Consider the following 19,198-nt stretch of genomic DNA (forward strand, 5'->3'; position numbering starts at 1 on the left):
CAAAAAAAAAATTTAATTTTTGCAAAAAGCCAACAACAGCCAAGAACAGCAGAAGAAACAGGGAAGTTGACACAAATATTTTCTGACTAATGAAGTAATTAGAAGACCAGCAAAATTAATATGTAGTACCATCAAGCTAGAATTTCTAAAGCTCCACAAAAGAATAGTAGTCATATACTCATAAGCACTCCCAAAATTTGTTTAAAAATAAACGCAGGCTTTTTTAATGTACTGGAAACCAGTGTTTAGATATAAGCCCTTATTCAGCCTCTTTTTTTTTTTAATTCACGAAGTTGTAGTCTACTAAAAGATTTTAGTTCTGGCAAAGAATCTGCAAAACCAATCACTGTTGCAAATGATGGCCACAGCTGAGATCTCAGGGCTCTTTCCAATTCAACAGCAGTCACAGTGGTTGAGTCCAAACTCTGACATATTCTCTATTTATGAGCATTGTTTTTAACAATTTGTCAACACTACCAATAAATCACAGAGAAGCAGAAATGTTTATGTGACCTTCTGCCAAAACAATCACTCCAGAGTGTTTGCACTTATTATTAGAACTATTCCAGGAGATGGAGCATTAGGAGTTTTTTAAACAAGAAAAACATTTCAGCAAAAAGAAAAAACTTCCCTATATTTCCTATTTAATAAATCTAGTGAATTTTAATAAGTGATATAAATTCATTTAGATACCTCATTAAAAAAACTGTAAGGGAACATTTAATCCAAGGTTACATCTAACTTATAAAACTGAACTGATGTATTGTCAGTTATGGAAGACTCAAAGGCCAGAAATTATAAGATTTGACCTATATTTTAAATTCAGAAAAACAAAAAAGCTAAATGTATAGGCCAAACAACTGTTAATTTTTTTCTGAATATTATACCATATTTCTTCACTATAGCCTGGAATTACATTCTATGTTTCTGTGTTAGTTACTTTTCTCTCATTGCTGAAACAAAATACTCAACACTCAAGTTAAAAGGGAAAAGGGTTTTTTTAGCTCAGTTGGTAGAGGTTTCAGGCCATACTAGGCTGGCTCCAAGGCAGGGCGGCAAATGGCAAAGGGGTGGCACAGAGGAGCAACAGCTTACGGTGCCCACACCACAGCAAAAGCAACAAGAGACCTTAACAATATCTTCCTGCCCCTTTTATCCCATCCAGACTACCAGGATCAGGGTGGTGCCAACGCAATCACTCACATGTACTGGTTTAGTAATCACTCGCTCTTAATCCCAGCATCACACATTCCAGATTCAGCCACCTCCAAAAAAGACTGCATGAGGCTTTGGGGGGACATCTAGACATAAGCCACAAGGTTTGACAGGGCCCCTTAGGAAGGGGACAAAAGAAACATGGATTAAAACAATAAAATAACCAAAAGCAGAGTCACAGAGAGTCCAAGAGTCAGCAGTTATCTCCCAAGCCCAAATTCTGACCCATGGTCTGTATCTTCTGAACTGAAGGAATTAATATTGAATATAACATTAGTAAAATCTATACATTCTATTCATCACAAAAAGTCACAGTAATCTTTTAATTCAGAATTTCCAGCATTATCATAGGCAGAAACAAGGCATCAGGAATGAGCTTTCCCAAGAGAATACAATTACAAATATAAAAATCACCTGGCTTCATAGTTGGAGTTGGTCAAAAAGTCAGGTCAGAAACATGTGCCAAAAAATAACCAAATTCAATAGAAAAACTCCCTTGAAGTTCTCATGTCAGCTGGGCTTGCTCTCCTTTGACCCACTTCAAATTCTTTATGGCGCACAAAGAATTACTCCTTTCTAAGGGCCCCAGTTCATGTTTATGTTTAACGATGGAATTGCAGCAACCATCATTAGCTTGAGGGCTGGCTAGTCTTCGACATTTCATGTGATTTAAAGATACCATAATTCTTTCCCTCCTTCTTAAAGCCCTTCCAGCTGGGTCACGAATGATTCAAAGAACATTCTCACCTCCAGAATGTATTTTCAAGTTTTGTTTATGTATGGCATTAAAGCTTCCTCAGGCCAACGATAATTAGAAGTCAGCTCCTACTGAACATTCAACAAACAGTAGCTGACTCCCAGTTCTGTTCAGTGGACTAAGATTTAAATTTATGTAACTCTCATGACTTCTGTTTCATCTTCAACCCTAAAAATTCCTTCCCTTTATTAAGATTTACCTTCAATTACAAATAGACTTAGCCCCAGCCATCATTAGTTGGTCTCTATTCAAACATTGTATGTATTTTTGTTTATGGTTAAAACTTTAATTCTATTAATATTTCTGGGATCTTACCCCAAGATTTTTTCCAACCTTGTAGAAGTGAGTGAAACAAGACATGATTTCATGTTATGAAAGCCTGTCAGACTAGCTGCGACAGTCCTGGTAAATAGCTAGCCTCTCTGAGGCTGTTTTCACCTCAGTGACCCAGAGATAGTCTCTGTGCAAGGTTGTTTTAAGGATGGTGAAATGCATATAAAGAACTTAGCATTTAGGTGTGTTCAAATGAAAATTTTTTCTAAATTTATTATGGTTATATAGTATTTACTTTTTAAGCTATTTTAATTACATAGTTCAGTGGCATTAAGTGCATGCATATTATTGGGCAACCATTACCACCATCCATTTCTAGTAATTTTTATCAACCCCAAGTGAAACTGTGTTACAAATCTTGTAAGACTTGAGAAATTCCAGAGTATCCTGTTGTGTCTTTTGACCTGGACCTTCCAATGGACTTAACTTATGACTACCCTGATTTCCATCAGTTTCCAACCCTGCTTACTTCCGCACGCCCAGTTCTTGTCACCAAAGCCCAAGCCCCCTTTTCCTCCATGGAATGCTCATTCCTTCTGTCTGAACCTGTGTCTCCCAATTTGCAAATCTATTCTGCATCCAAATAAAATTGTCTTTGCTTGTATTTAATCTCATCTATGATTTCTTGATTTACAGTACCCACTGAACAAAAACTCCACATTCCTCCACTCCAACACACTCCCTTGTGCTACCATGCTATTTATTGTGTCTTTGAATCTGACTAATCTAGGTGCCTCATGTAGTTAGTCTTAAACACATACTTTTTTTTTTCTTTTTGGTACCAGGGATCAAACACAGGCCCTTGGGCTTGCAAGGCAGGCAACGGCACCACTGAGCTAAATCACTGGCCCTCATGCAGTTACTCTTGATTGTCAATTTGATTGGCCTGAAATGGCCACTTGGAAAAGGAGGAGAAAATTCATTCTTCAGTGTGGAGGGATGGAGGAGATCTTGGATAGCTAGTCCTCTGCGGCTCTTCAAAGCTCAGCTGTACTTGACCCACCCCCAAACAAAAAAAATTATTTCTCAGTATTTAATTCCTCTTGTTAGAGAGAATTTAGTTTTTCTCCTTAATAAAATATGGTTTGAAACACTGCTTTGGGGGCTGGAAATGTAGGCCAGCTATAGAGTGCTTTCCTAGCAACCAAGAAGCCCTGTTTTTCATCCCCAGAAGAGATCCTACCTTGGGCCAAGGTTTCCCTTCATTGTGAGGTCTTTCTCTATCCTCTTTCAATACTGCTACATGTTCAGCTCTTCTGTTTAATTAATACTTGAGTGCCTATGTGCTTGCACAGTGAACATGCTGAGGACACCTCAGGCAAGGACAGCTTGTGGCCTCATGGAGCTTACAAGCCAGCTGAGGGTGAGGGTAGACATTACCACCTGAAAAGACTGAGACAAATATAACAGATACATATACATATCATAAAAAGATGGTGCGATAGAACATTGGGAAATGAAGAAAAAGTAATGCAAATCCAGGATATGAACACTGTTACTTCACACATGCTATACTGAAAAACTGCTATCCACAGGAAGCTGGTGAGGTTTTTTTAAGGGGGTCCCTAATGTAATGAGTATTAGAGAATTCAGAAGTAACTGGTAAGTTAAATGACAGAAAATACTTGAAGAATTACAATGAGAGAGGGGTTCATGTAGAAAGATTCCCACGATACCCACTACTCTCTGACAAAAAGATGGGTCTGTCTGTCCCATCTACAAACCCCTCTCTGTGGTTCTCAGACATCCTTTGCATTTGGGTGACCAATTTGGATTTACATTATATTCGCCTCCTTCCCAGTCTCGTTTCATAGCTTCTGTCTTTTGTTTTGTAAGTAGTGCAGTCATCACAAGCCAGGCCCAATGCTAGGTACTGTGCACATATTGTCTCATTCAGTCTTCACAGAAACACAGTAAGGTAGATAGGTCTCACCATTCCCAATTTGAGTGAAGAAGCAGGAGGCTCAGAGCTGCTGTGACTTGTCTCAAACCCTAGAGCTAGTACACAGCAACCCAACTTGACTGATTCCCATGTCTATCCCTGCTCCCTTTCTTGACTGTACTATTGGCATTGTCACAATTTTGTAAATTAATCTGTTTTTATCTAAAATTAACTCAAAGCAAATAAATGCCAGTTGGAAGTAGTGGTGGCAACAACGATTATCAGAGGAGAGTTTTAGTAGGAACAGCTGTGGCAAGCCAGCTTGACTCATGCTTAAGTTATCTGTAATCAAGTTACCACCCAACGTCCAATTAGTGAGCAAAGTTCGTAGAGCACCAGACCTTGGAACAGTTGTCAGTTTCACAAACATGTGCTCCCTTTGGCAGACCACTAAAGGACTGAGTGTGGGTATCATGTAGAATGAGCAATAATCAAAATGTGGCTGCAAAAGCCCAGTGCAGTTGTACATACCCATAGTCCCAGCTACTCATGAGGCTGAAGCAGGAGGATAGCTTGAGCCCTGGAGTTGAGGACCTGCCTGGGAAACATCTCAAAAACAAACATCTCAAAAAACGAAAAACGGGTGCAAAATCAAAAAAAAAAAAAACGGGTAGAGAATCCTCAATGTCCCTTTAGAATCATCTGTTGGCTGCTTCTGTCAATAAGCATCAATTCAGAATAGGAAGAGGCAAAAGTTACATGATTCCTTTTCAAGGCCTCACCTGTTTACATCCTTTTCCCTTCTCAGGACACAAAAATTATAATAACTAGGCTTGTTGTCAGTCGATCGTTTTGCTTTGTACTTCCATGATACATAATTAAATTTTGTAGGTTTTTAGAAATCTTTAAAAATTCCAGGCCGGGCGTGGTGGTGCAAGCCTATAATCCCAACACTCGGGAGGCTGAGGCAGGAGGATCACCGTGAGTTTGAGGCCAGCCAGGGCTACATAGTGAGACCCTTTATCAAAAAAATAAATAAATATCCAAACATGTACCCTAATTGTGGTTCTTACTGAAATTAAGCACTATACATTAAACATTTTAGCCAAAGGCTCAAGCTATTAACCAGGATAAAACTGATTAGTACTGTGACCATACCAATTTAAATTTCAAACCAAGCTACAAAAAGCAATGAATTCAAGTTGCTGATGTTAAGGTAAAAGTTATCCCTTTACCTGATGTTTAAATACTTCAAAAGAAACAAAAAAGAACATTAGCAATGCCAATACATAAGGAAACAAGGAATGCTGGTAATATTGAACTCCCAAGCCAAGGGAAAGGGGGATAGAGGTTTCTATTTGCGGTTCATTTTTCACTGGGAAACCACTTGAGTTGGTTTGTGTACAGGTGTTGGTCCTTTGTATGGTAGAGCAAACATTTTATCTCATGTGCAAATAATGGATAAGGAAACAGTAGTTATGTTCCAAGATCCTGGGTGATATTGACCTTAATAGCTACCACAGGCACAGTGGAAGGGTGGGCCACACACATGCCTTGAGTCTGTTGATTGTGCCTTTTATCAGTGAGTCAAGATAAAAAATGATCAGGATATTGCTACATAACCATTTCTTCAGTTTTCGCTAATCAGTGATTATGATCAGGATATTTTAGTGCAAAGCAAATATCACATTTTCATAAACAGAAGTTGATATAAACATAAGTAGACAGAATGTGTTCTATACTACATTTCTTATCTACTAACTATTGTGCCACAGATGTTTTAGTATATTATTTCCTTTTCTCACTCTGCCCAGGGAACTCACTCTGTGTAAGCAATAGGAAGGACAGGAAAGTAAACAGTGTAGAATGGAACTACCTGAGGGAGACCACAATACTGATTATGCCCCAAAGCAGGCTGTAAAGAGTTAACACCACAATTGGCTCATTTATAGAAGTGAAGCCTATGTGTGGCGGTCAGGGTAACTCACATCCAAATTCCATTCCCACAACTAAAACCTCCTTATTAGAAGGACAACATTCTAATTACAACCATATATTTTGTCTACTCTGTTCCTAATTTGATGCTTTGTCTTGCCCTTCATGCACCTTGCTCACATTAGTTCCCATAGAAACCACACAACTGCATATCCTAGCTTGTAGTTCTGCCCTTGCACCTAGCTCTTTACCCCAATTGATTACCAATAAAATTCAGTGGCTTGGACTGACCAGCACCTTTGTTGGTTGCACCAGCATTGGACATCCTAGAACCCTGCTTTCTGTCTTAGTTGTCTTTTAGTTTTTTATCCCCAGGCCTGTATCGTATACTGGGCAGGAGACTGGACCCTACTGCAGAGGTTTCCAGTAACATTTCAGGGTCCCCAGTAGCTACCTAGTCCTAAGTCTGAAGGAGATTCTAGGGGTGTTGTACACGTGAGCAAAATTTAATAAAAATTAGGTTGTTACCATTCTGGTCCTCTGGTTCCCTCATAGAAGGGCCATTGTGATTAATTACATTGGGCCCACCTAGATGATACAGGCTAAATCTCCCTCATCTGATTAACACAAACCCCCTTTTGCCAGGTAACATTCACAGGTTCAGGAGATTAGGATGCGGGCATCTTTTATTCAGCCTATCACAATAGCAAACAATTAGAAACAAAATAAGTCTCCCTCAATAGTTGTCTGGTTAAAATATGATAAATTCATACAATAGAACATAGTTATTTTAAAAGTGAGGGATTCATTATGTACTAAACAGAAAGGTCTCCAAAATATGGTGTTAGGTGAAAAAAAGCAAAGTAATGGACAGAGAAAAATGCAGTATAATTTGCTTGTATGTATAATGTGTAAACTATCTCTGAAGCTGGTCGTACATGTGTGCAGACCCAGCCTTTCAGGAGACTGAGGCTAGAGGATGGCTTGAACCCAGAAGTTCAGAGAAACTAAGACTTTTCACTCTATAATTGTAATATTTTATTTTTGAAACTTACCCAAAAAAGTAAAATAACAAAGTCCAGAGAAAATAAAAATAAAGTGTAAAAGGAGTTATTTACAGGAGAGATGTGTGTAGGCTGACACCAGAAAAGCCATGTTCACTATAACAGATACAAGATTTTACCAGATTCCAATGCTGCATAACAAGTTACTCCAAAACATTGAGGCTTAAAACAGCAAATGTTCATTATCTTGCAGGTTTTGTGGGACACATAACCAAGTGGAAACATGGATAAAAGACCTTCACAACATGAAAGGATATTCAAGTGGCTTATAAAAATACATGAAAATGTATTTATCATTATTAGTCATTGTCTTACTTTCTCATTGTTGAGACAATATACCCTACATCCACAAGTTAAAGAAGGGAAGGTTAATTATAGCTCACAGTTTATAGAAGTTTCAGTCCAGGGCAGCACAGCAGAGGGACATTGCAGAGAAGAAACAGGCCATGCAGGACAGGCAGAAAGCAACAAGCAGTGACCCTCCCCTTTCCCTTTTATTCTATTCATGCTACAAACCTATTGGTTGGTCTTACCCACACCTAGGGTGGGCCTTCCCATTATCCACACCCAGAACTACGCTAGATCAGTGGACTAATCCAGTTAGCACACACCCATGATTCAGGCACCTCCCAAAAAGCACATGAGGTTTTGGAAAGACATAAATATGAGCCATAACAGTCATTAAGGAATAATTAGAGCCTCAATAAGATACTTCTGTCACATGAATTAAATTAGCAAAATGTGGAAAGATCAAAAACTTAAGAAGTGGCAAGGATGTACAGCACCTAAAACTCTCGCATGCACTGCTAGATGACAGTGTTGTACAGGACTCAACAGTGAACTCCATCCCTGGGAGTCCACTCCTAGGTTTCAACAGAAATGCACACATGTGCACCAAAGCACAAGTATGAGAATAGTCACAGCAACATTATTTGTAATAGCCCCAACTGGGAAAAAACCCAAATGTCCACCATCAAAATGATAGTAAACTAAATGGTGAGATATCAGTCCTCTTTGTAATGGCCTGGATTTACCATTCTAGTCCTCTGCCTTCCTCTTATAAAGACCACTGTGACTGATTACATTGGGCCCACCTGCATGATACAGGCTACTCTCCTCTCTGGTTATCCTAATCACAAACCGCTTTTGCCATGTAAGGTAACATTCACAGGTTCAGGAGATTAGGATGCGGGCATCTTTTATTCACCCGATCGCAATAGCAAACAATTAGAAACAAAATGGGGCCGGGGATTTAGCTCAGTGGTTTCGCCTCCTGCTGCGCAAGTGCAAGGACCCAAGTTCGATCCCCGGTACCAAAAAAAAAAAAAAAAAAAAAAAAAAAAACAAACAAAAAAAGAAACAAAATGAGGAGCCGGTCCCAACACCTGGAAGGAAGCTCCCGCACTGCCATCCCAGGCTCCTAGGGCAGAGAAGCTGAGCTGGTCCCAGAACCTGGAAGGAAGCTCCCCCACCACCATCCCACCCTCCTAGGGCAGAGAAGCTGAACCAGTCCCAGCACCCAGAAGGAAGCCCCCCTGCCACCATCCCATGTTCCTAGGGCAGAGAAGGTGAGCTGCTCGGGTACCAGAAGCACCCCCGCCCCCACCGTGGAAATGAAAACACACGTAAACAAGCCTCAAAAACAGACTTCCAGATCCCCTACAGCAACCCCAAAGGGAAACAAGATAGAAAAATCTGATACTCAACCACCTGGACTCTCTCTGAATTGGCAACAAAAGAGGATCTGGGAAAAGTGAAATCAGAAATAATTACTCAGATAACAGCAAAGATTGAGCTCATGGTGCAAGACATGATTAATAAATCTAGAGAGAACACAGATGAAAAAATAGAGGATCTGAGGAACATGATGGAATCCCAACATAGGAAACAAATGGAACCCATAAAACAGATACAGATTTCCAAGAGATTAAAAACTCCATCGAAAGTCTGCACAACAGAATGAAACAGTGTGAGGATAGAATTTCACATATAGAAGATAAGATTGCAATTAGTGAGGAGGAAAAGAAAAATTGCTTTAACATTGTAAGGGAACATGAGAAATCAATCCAGCAGCTGCTAGACGATGCAAAGAAGAATAACATAAGACTGATTGGAGTCAATGAAGAAAGAGGAGAGAATGCAGATGACATAAAAAAAACTCTTCACAGAAGTGATGGCAGAAAACTTCCCAAGGAGGGGGAAAGAACTTGACATACAGATAAGTGAGGCATATAGGACTCCAGCTAGCCTTGATCAAAAAAATGTACACATAGGCATATAATAGTTAGGATTCCAGAAATCCAACAGAAGAACAAAATTCTACAAGCAGTGAGAGAAAAGAAACAAATCCACCTAAAACGGAAAGCCCATCAGAATCACAGCAGACTTCTCAATGCAAACCTTCAAGGCAAGAAGAGCTTAGAGTGATGTATTTCAAGTCCTAAAGGAAAACAGCCTCCAACCCAGATGGATGTACCCTGCAAAACTATCTTTCAAAATTCATGGAGAAATAAGATACTTTCATGATAAAGAGCATCTCAGGAACTTCATGAATACCAAACCGGCACTCCAGAAAATTGTAGACAATACCCTAGGAAAAGACAATGAGGATCACAACCCCAGGAAATCCAGCAGAATGAATCCATTGGGCGTGACAAATTAAATGCAAAGGGGGAGAATCCAACAAAAAGAAAAAATCATGACAAGGTTTTTAAAACTTTTAACTTCATCTCCCTAATGAGGATATAATTTAATCTTGTTATTGTACTGATTAATATTTTTCTGATTCTAGAGTTGCACACCTTTCCTTGTGTTATACTATTTATCAACTTCTTATGTCTACTTTTTAATTGGGTTGTCTATTAATGAGCTGTAAGAGTTCTTTATATAGTCTGGTCATAGGTTATATGCATTATAAATATGGTCTGTTTGAGGACTTTTCATTTTAATGATGTCATTTAAAGTTCTAAATTTTGATGGAATCTCATTTATCAATTTTTTTCTTTTATACATGTCTTTTGTATCCTAGGTAGTTCTTGCCTACCCTAAATTCATAAACATTTTCCCTTATAATTTCTTCTTAAGGTTTTATACTTTTAGACTTTCATATTTAGGTTCACAGATCCCTTCAAGTTATTTTCATGTATGGAAGTAAAGGGTTGAGGTTAATTTTTTATATACAGATACCAGGTGTTCTAGTGCTGTTTGCTGAAAACACTATCTCTCCCTTGGCTCTTGAACTGAGTTTATATTCTATAAAATGCTAATGTTAAATAATCTTTCAAAACTCAGTGGACTATATATGTGTGGTTCTATTTCTAGATTCTCTGTTTTATTCCAATGATCTATATGTCTTTCCTTACACCAACACTGCCTTGATTACTGTAGCTTTAGAAGAAGTCTTAAAATTGGGTACTAAACATCTTCCAACCCTGTTTTTTTTTTTAACTTTTCTAGGTCCTTTGTACTCCTACATAACTTTTAAATTTCAATATCCAATTCTTCATTTATAGCAAGTATACACAGACCTGAATTTTTAGATATACCTTGTGTTTTCTAATCCTGCTAAATTCAAATATAAGTTCTAGGGGCTCCTAGAGATTTCTTAGTATTTTCTCTGTAGATGATTATTTCATCTACATATAAAGATTTTGCTTCTACCTTTCAATTCCTAACCTAATTGTGTTATTTCATTGCCAGACTATTTTGGTTGGGCCTAGGTTTCAAAGTTTAATGGACAGATAAAGAGTAAGCCTATCTGCCCTTGTTCCTCACCTTAAGGAGAAAGCATTGTATCTTCTCCATTTATATAAGGCATTCTCACTGGAAGTATGGAGTACATGTCTTTAATCTGTTGAGAAGGTTCTGTTCTACTTCTAGTCTCCTGATAGCTTTTACCATGAACAGCTGTAGAATTTAGTACAATACTTTTTCTCCAACTAGTGACAGGATCATATGGCTTTTTCCTTTCCTTTGTTAAAATGATGACTTTTGGGGGTGGATCTTCCAATGCTGAACCAACACTGCCATCCCTATAACAAAACCACTTTCTACACACTGCCAGATCTGACTTCTAATAGTTTGTTTTGTTAAACAAATTTCTATCTATGTTCATACTTTTTTCTTCTATTATCTTTATCCAGTTTTAGGATTAGCACAATGTTGAGTTCCTAAAATGAGGGGAGATGTGTTCCTTCTTTTTTCTGCTTTAATTGTTTGATATAATTTATCAGTTAAAATGTATATGAGCCTGCTGTTGTCATATAGGTAGGTTTTCAAGCTAGGAATATACTTTCTTTAATAGGTGCTATTCAAATTTTATATTTCCTACAGAGTTAGTTTCATTAATTTGTCTTCCAAGGTACTTCTTAGTTGTCAAATTTATTTCAAAAAAGATGTTTGTAATATGCTTTCTATATCCTTTTAAATTCTGTAAAATCTGTGTTAATGTCTCCTAGATCTTGATATTGTAATTTTAAAAATGTATAATTGATATTGTGTAATAGGAAGAAAAGGTCTATAGGAGCAGGGGAAGTGGGAGGGGTAGGGGAAAGGAAAAAAGGGAAAAGAAAAAATATGAGTAAAGGAAAAAAATGGAACCAAAGTTTTTGCAAATAGGGAAGGGTGGAGGGGGTGAAGGGAGGGCAGGGGAATGGGGAAAAAATAAGAACCAAAAGACTCATGTAATGGTACAAGATCCCAATGATGAATGTAACTGTATTTTATACCTAAAATGTACCAATAAACTTAATGGAAAAAAAAAAGAAACAAAATGAATCTCCATCAATAGTGGACTGTTTAAAATACGATAAACTCATACAGTAGAACACAGTTATTTTAAAAGTGAAGAGATTCATTATGTTCTAAACAGAAAGGTCTCCCAAAATACGGTGTTTGGAGAAAAAAAGCAAAGTAATGGACAGAGAAAGAAAGAGTGCAGTATATATAATTTGCTTTTGACTCTCACAGGGAAAATGTTAAGCAAAAGACCCTGAACACACACAGACAAAATGCACACTATGTCACTCTGTTTACATAAAGTACAAAAGAATGTGAAATTAACCCATTCTGATAGAACTCCCGCTGTAGTTATTGTGATGTGGGCAACACCTAGAAATGTAGAAGGCTCTGAGTTACAAGGAATGTTCTATATTTTCACCAAGATTGCGATAACCTGGATGTGTTCTATTTACTAATATTCATCAGACTATACACTTAAGATTTGTATATTCTACTGTATACATGTACTTTAAATAAAAATTAATATTGATTGCCGAGGAAGGAATAATATATTCAACTAGCAGTGCTATTCTCAAGCTGGTGTGATTTACTTACTAGAAAATGAAAGTACTTGCATAATCTTGAATAAGCTAATTAACCTGTTTGTTTCTCTCAAATAGACAAGATCCATAATGTCACTTAAAAAACTTCTGCAATTTTTTCATTCATTCCTTCACTCGGACTAACATAAATAAAGGCATTCACTAGAGCCAGAAAGGTGAAGAGAAGATGTCAACTCTGTCTCAGGAAATTTCTCATGGGAGAGCTGAGCATGTATATTGACTACAGCATGTTAGAATAATAAAAGTATTAATAAAATGCAGATGCAGTACTGATGAGAGTGGGACTCACTCTGATTTGGGAGACAGGAAGGTAAGTAGATGTACAAAGTTCTTAAGAGTGTGATGTCTAGGAGAGGTTTCAAAAGATAAATAGGTGGATGGGCAGGGAGCACATTTCAGGCAGAGGCCAAGAAGGAGAAATGGAGAATGAGCTTTCAAAGGGTTCCTGACAATCTGGAAAGGGGTGGGGACAAGTTGGAAGAAATGGCACCCAGGTCCTGAGAAGGGCAGGCAGCCTTTGCCTTCCAGACTCCTGTAAGAAGTGCCTCGAGAAGATTCCCTAGGGTCCCAAAGATAAACACCACCAGTTTTGGCTCTGGTTTGCCACCAACCCTGTGAGAATGCACAAGCATGCACAAGCACAAACACACACACATGCATGCACTGTACAATGTCTGTGTGAGTTGTTTACTTTGCACCACCTTCTGAATTTAATGAGTCATCCAGACCACTTATGGATGAGGCTGGTAAGCACAAGCCCTTCCTTGAATCTGGTTGGCTGGTGGTGATCAGACAAGTTGTAACAGAGCTTCCTCAGCACTGCAAGACAGATATGTAAACCAAGTTAGCAGGAACAGACACCATCTAGGAATAGTGCTGATTGACTATGAGCTTCTGGACACACAGCTCCAACTGCTGGAACATTTTCTCCCTTTCTGTGGCTGACTGAGCATCAGAGGTCAGGATTGCAATGATTTTTAGAATTTGGATGGGGATGTAAAAATAGGACTGCTAAAAATGTGTTGCTTTGAAATTGCTAAAATGTTGTAAATTTGCTTTAAGTGTCTGTTTCTTTAAGATAAGATTTGAATTATAACCTGATAGAATTAATATTCTGTAAGGCCTAAGACTACTTGGGGAAAAAATTACTACACAGATTTGTTAAATGATTCCTGGGTTTAAGTAAGAAATTACTTTTAAATCCCTACCAGTCTCCCAGATAATTAATCAGTAAGTACTTCATGGCAGTGCAATGATGTTGTTCGGTTTTGTGACCTGGTGGCCCCTTTGTCCAACATACAACATTACTTGCCTATTTCCTTAATCTTACTGGATAAAAGGAGACTCTTAAAACATCTCATTTAGGTTAGGAAAGAAAATGGAACTCCACATTTGTAATTGACCTGACATTTATATGCACCTGATTTAAATGAACTTTACCCAAAGCATACTCCACAAGAGGCACTTCAAATGTCACTGTGCACTGTCCCTTTGGTTGTAAAGTAAAATGGCTTTCTTTTTGTAAGTACACAACACACTTAAGGAAATAAAACCAGGCACCTAGCTGTTAACAGCAATGTCATCCATTCAATAAATGTTTGCTTAGGCCATACTTCCTGTTTGCACTAGGGACAGCATGATAAGGCAAACGGCCAATGTCCTCTTCCACTACTCAACAGTCCGGTAGATGAAGTAGATTTTTAAGCATTTACGACATAGTTGCAAATCATGATTAAGTACAAATTGTGATTTCGGCTATGAAGAAAAAAGAAAAGAAATAGGAATAATGTCAGGGAGAGGGCAGTGCCTACTTTAGGGAGTCAGAGAAGGACTAGAGGAGGAAGTGACATTTAAGCAAAGACTGAAGGGCATTAGAAGCCAGAGCCAGCAGAGCAGAAGGGAATACATAATATTCCTGGCAGAAGGAAGAGGTTGTACAAAGAAGCATAGTCCTAAAGAAATCTGAGTATGTTAGAGGACTAAAAGAAGCATAATAGGGGCAACCCACTTCCGGTCCCCCTTCTGTCTCTCTTAGACAGAAGCTTTCTTTCTCTCAATAAATTTTTCCTACTCTTAAAAAAAAAAAAAGCATAATATATCTAGGATCCAAAGTATGACAAGTTTCAAAGGTATCCACTAGAATAAAAATCGATGGCTTTTGGGCAGGGGAGTGATAAGATCTGGTGTCTGTTTTGGAAAGGTTACACTGGCTTCCAGGTGGAGCACAAGTGGGGAAGGGGAGAGGAAATGTAGAAATCAGTGGAGCCTATGATCATGGTAAGTGAGATGATGTCTTGGAAAACCACTGATTCCTACAGGGAAGGGGAAGAAGGAGCACTTTTGTGGTATACTTTGGAGGTGGAATAAACAGACATGCTGGTGGAAGTACTGCATGTGAGGGGGGTTGAGTGAGCAAGAGGAGTCAAGGATGACTCAGATTTCAGGCTGGAATAATTGGGAAGGTGGGGAATACTAATGGAGAAAGAGGTTTGAAGAGAGAAGTCAACTCATAACTGTACATCTCAGACCTTTAGTCACTGGAATAATTTAAATCTCTATTTAACATTTCTTTTAAAATGTTCATGTGTACCCAGGGCGTGGTGGAACACATCTATAATCCCAGCACTCAGGAGGTTGAGGCAGTAGGCTTGCCACAAGTTTGAGGGCAGCCTGGGCTACACAGTGAGTTTGAGGCAAGGCTAAATTACATAGCAAGGCCCTTTCTCAAAAATACAAGAAAAAAAAAGTTGATACTCAACAGGAAACTGCAGCCAGGCCTAAATTTAGGCATGTGTGTGTATGATTAGAAAAGAAAATGAAATACCATATTTATAATACCTGACATACAATGAGAACACCATACATACAGTATTTGTAACTGACCTGAAAAGATTAGGGAGCAGAGGCTGGGAGGCTTATCTCAATGTTGCCTTTGATAAATATAGCTTTAGATCCTATGTTTCCTTAGGTTTGTGGGTTACTTGGATTGTGTTTGTTTAGATTTGGGCTAAAGACCTCCCCAAATCACCCGCTGGTTTTATCACTGTCTGAGAAATTAGGTAAGAAAAGAACTGTTGAATTTACATATTTTTTTTAAAAAGAAAAATAAAGGAATCTGTTATTTTATACATTGGTTATCTTTCCAACAGTGAAGTTAGTTCAGGAAAAAAATTTAAAGGTAAATGTGCAAAAACCCAAACCACTCTGAACAGCCCAAGGTTGTGAACTTATTTAATTTCCCCTAAGGAATCATTTCTTGGTTCACTGGCTTATTGTTCTGCAAAACAGTGGTAGTCCCGTCATCCTTTGTTTATTGCCAGAGTATGATCCAGCTGTGGAGTTTGGGAGTTTATGTTTATTGGATTTTAATGACTCAGTTAACAAAGGTCATTCCTGAAAGTAATAGAAAACTAAGTGTCTGGAAATAAAATGGATACAAGTGACTTGAGGGTTACCCTACTTGTTTTTTAGTGTTGTTTTAGACATATGTTTAATTCTTAAAAGCAATTAAGAAGGATCTTTTCTCTTAATTTATGGATGCTATATTTACTCTTCTAAAATGTTATTTGAAACTCTTCAATAACAAAAGGTGCCATGTAATTACCAGATTTAAAATATGTTCCACAATATTAGTATAACAATATATAGCTAATACTAACAACAGTATAATTGTAATTATGTGTAATTATAATACTTGCTAGTATCATATCCATAGTGCTTCCATTATCTTTGAGAGGAGGAAATAACTTCAGTCTTGGGTAAAGTCTAGTTAAATATAAATCTTGAAGTTAAAAAAAAACTTTAGAGATAATTTAATCTTATACTTTCAAACATTTACCAAATCACTCAAGATCAGTACATGATTTAGTAAATATTTATCCAAAATGATGCTTAGTAGACTGTGAAATAATTTCCTAAGGTAAATGGTAATTAAATTTATTTAAAATTAAATTAACAAAAGTATTTAAGAATATGTGAAAAGAAATAAATCTAGTTATTTCCCAGGCATAAATTGCTTTACAAATATTTTCCACCTCAAAATCCAATGGGCTGAAATACAAATGTATAGAGTTCACACAGTTTATACACTTCTTATGCTGTTTTATAAAACCTTCCTGATCTGGCACCTGTTGACTTTTACAGTTTCACCCCTCCCCCACCCAACATCTTTTTCTCCTCTTTTCTCCCTCTCCTGTTACCTACAGCTTTACTCATCTTCCTACTCTTGACCCTCAAACTCAGATGCTCCCTTAGGTCTGGGAACCTATGCACAAGGATTTCCTCTAAAAATTATTTTCCCTCATTCTTTGCCAGGCCATTCTGCAGATCTAGTTCCTCCTGGAAACCTTTTGATCACCTCTTCTTCCCTAGGCTTAGACTCAGAGAGTTTTCAGTAATTCTTGAGAAAGTCTTTGCTTAGTTTCCTGGGATGGATGAAACTAACATTGTCCTAAGTCACCATTCAATCCCCATTCCCTAGAACAGAGCTGCAACATATTAGGCACGATAAATGAATGAATGAATAGAACACTAAAGATTCTGAATTTATAGTTTACACCTTTGAACACAAATCTGCAGAAATAAAGGTGCCATTTTTAAAAGATACATTTCACTTCAAATCATTTCTTCTTTATGGAGAAAACATATACAACCTCACATTAGTTTCCCACTAGACAAAAAAAAAAAAATCTTAGCATTCTTGTATGCTAAATTTCTTTCACTAGATTAGGTAAAAGTTGTAGAATCAAATGAGTTATAAATGCAAATAATGAAATACTGTATAAAAATCCTACCAACCCAAGCAACTATAATTCCCAACTTGGAAGTTCTCTCCTCAGCAAATAAGTTAAAATAAAGGAAAAATTCTTTAAATTTTTCGTGTTGAATGCCATGCCTTATAAATGCCATTTCTCCCACAGAAACTTGGATTTAGCTTGAGTATTTTATTTCTGAAATTGTGCAAGATGAGCTGACTAAGTTTTAAGAGTCAAACTGTACAGATTGTTCAAGTCTCTATATAAATAACAGTCCTTATTTTAAGAACAAAAAGGGACAATAAAACAACATAGGTGGAGATGAGCAAATAAAGTCCTGGAACAAAGCCCCTGGAAAGATTGGGGAAAAAACCCCAATAAACCAGTAAGTTACAGGTCTTATTAGATCTGATAAGTAAACTGCACATCTTTGGCCATACATCAAAAAACAAAGAGGGAAAACAGAATTTGTAAAACAAACAAAAAATTGGGGCGTATCTTATCTGGTACACCTAACAATAATTAAATGGAGGTAACAAATTGAATGCACAAAGTTCGTATCCCCCCCCCCCATATCACCAACTACTGAGGGGCTGGGGAAAATAGGGTCTCATCAGTACAAAACCCAGCTTTGTCCCATGCTTAACTGCTTGCATTTTAGAAGCAGGATGGGCTATTTACAGCTAACGAACCAAAATACCAAACTGTTGGGCAGGGGATTTAGCTCAGTGGTTTCGCATCCCGCTGCGCAAGCACAAGGACCGGAGTTCGATTCCCGGTCCAAAAAAAAAAAAAAAACCAAACTAAAATAATGGAAGTGGTGGTTAGTAGAGGTGCTCAGCCTCCCGTCCTTTGGGCTCCCACCCCGGAGACTCACTTGGTCCCACGGGATAGCAGGGCTCAGGCCCTCCTCCTCGCTCCAGCAGAGAAACGGACTAGCGGAGACTAAAACCGCCCGTCTCTGTCAAATACGGTAAAGCCTGTAGTACTGCGGGGGCTGGGGGTGGGGGCCTTCTGATTCCCGGAGGCCGCGGCCCGGCCCGGCCCGGCCGCCCTTACTCTGGGGCTCCATGCTCAGGTGCTGCCAGGCCCCGCGGGCCAAGCCCTGGCGCCGCCGCCCTCCTAACACCTTTGCTCCACCGCCGGCGTCGCTCGAGTTGCCCGGGCAACCGGGGTAGGCGGGGCCAGAAAGACGGCAAGAGGGAGGGACCAAAAGCCAGGAGGAAACGCAAGTGAGTGTGAGGGCCTGCGCGTCGCTGGGGGACAGAGCGAAGGTGGTGGCCGAGTGGCCCGAGGACGAGACGGCTTCGGAGGCCTAGTCGTGCAGGTGGGACTCCCCGGAGGCCCTTGCCCCCTCCTACTCCGAGCCTGGGCTGCGACTTCTGGAGTGGGCGCTGCGGGCCTCGCCGTCGCAGTCCCGAGGCATCTGTCGGGACCGCCCGAGCGTCGAACGACCGGCGGGGCCTGGCCGCATTCCGGGACTCTGCGGCCGGCGCTGCAGGTAAGGCGGGCTCGGGCGGCGCACCTGTTGCGGCCCCACTGGCCCCGGCCCGCCCTAGGACGCCGGCGCCCCCTGTGTGACCCCCAGACGCCCCTTCTCTGGAGCCCGCGTCTCTGCAGGAGCCGGGGCGGGGCGGGGCGGGGTGGGGTCCCTCGGAGCCGGCGCTTCGGCCGAATTGACGAGGGCGACCTTGCGGGGTGCGTTGGCGGGCGCAGCCAGCGAAGCTGCGTCCCCACCGGCTAAGAGTGGCTCTTGACTCTAGAAACCACGGAGAATTCCTTCGCTCAACGTTGCTCTGTCATCTCGGGTGTCCCATTTCAGGCCCTGGGCCTTCGTCGATCTGTCCAGTAAATTTAATTTTTCGGTATTTGTTTCAACCTTCTTGGTTTTTTTGGGTGAGTTATTGAGTCAACCT

At 39.4% G+C, this 19,198-nt stretch overlaps 2 protein-coding genes across 8 annotated transcripts in view; one reads left to right on the top strand and one right to left on the bottom strand.

Moving 5' to 3' along the window:
* Nucleotides 1-18,438, bottom strand: part of Fank1 (fibronectin type III and ankyrin repeat domains 1) — a 179,567-nt gene extending 161,129 nt beyond the window's left edge. Inside the window, exon 1 of one of the 3 annotated variants that reach the window (XM_021253288.2) lies at nt 18,342-18,438. In XM_021253288.2, coding sequence (XP_021108947.1) covers nt 18,342-18,354 — 13 coding nt within the window. In that variant the 5' untranslated portion in view covers nt 18,355-18,438. Of the gene's footprint in view, nt 1-7,569; nt 8,497-18,159 lie in introns of those variants that run through there. The other 2 variants (XM_021253290.2, XM_087185169.1) reach the window with 2 other exon arrangements.
* Nucleotides 13,352-19,198, top strand: part of Dhx32 (DEAH-box helicase 32 (putative)) — a 61,924-nt gene continuing 56,077 nt past the window's right edge. Inside the window, exon 1 of one of the 5 annotated variants that reach the window (XM_021253286.2) lies at nt 13,352-13,486. The gene's annotated coding sequence lies outside the window, so the exon portion shown is untranslated. Of the gene's footprint in view, nt 13,487-18,422; nt 18,784-19,198 lie in introns of those variants that run through there. The other 4 variants (XM_087185166.1, XM_004838742.4, XM_021253287.2 and 1 more) reach the window with 4 other exon arrangements.

Source organism: Heterocephalus glaber, unplaced genomic scaffold (assembly GCF_053883595.1).
Source record: "Heterocephalus glaber isolate CG9 unplaced genomic scaffold, H.glaber_assembly_v1.0 deba00001497, whole genome shotgun sequence".
Taxonomy (NCBI): domain Eukaryota; kingdom Metazoa; phylum Chordata; class Mammalia; order Rodentia; family Bathyergidae; genus Heterocephalus; species Heterocephalus glaber.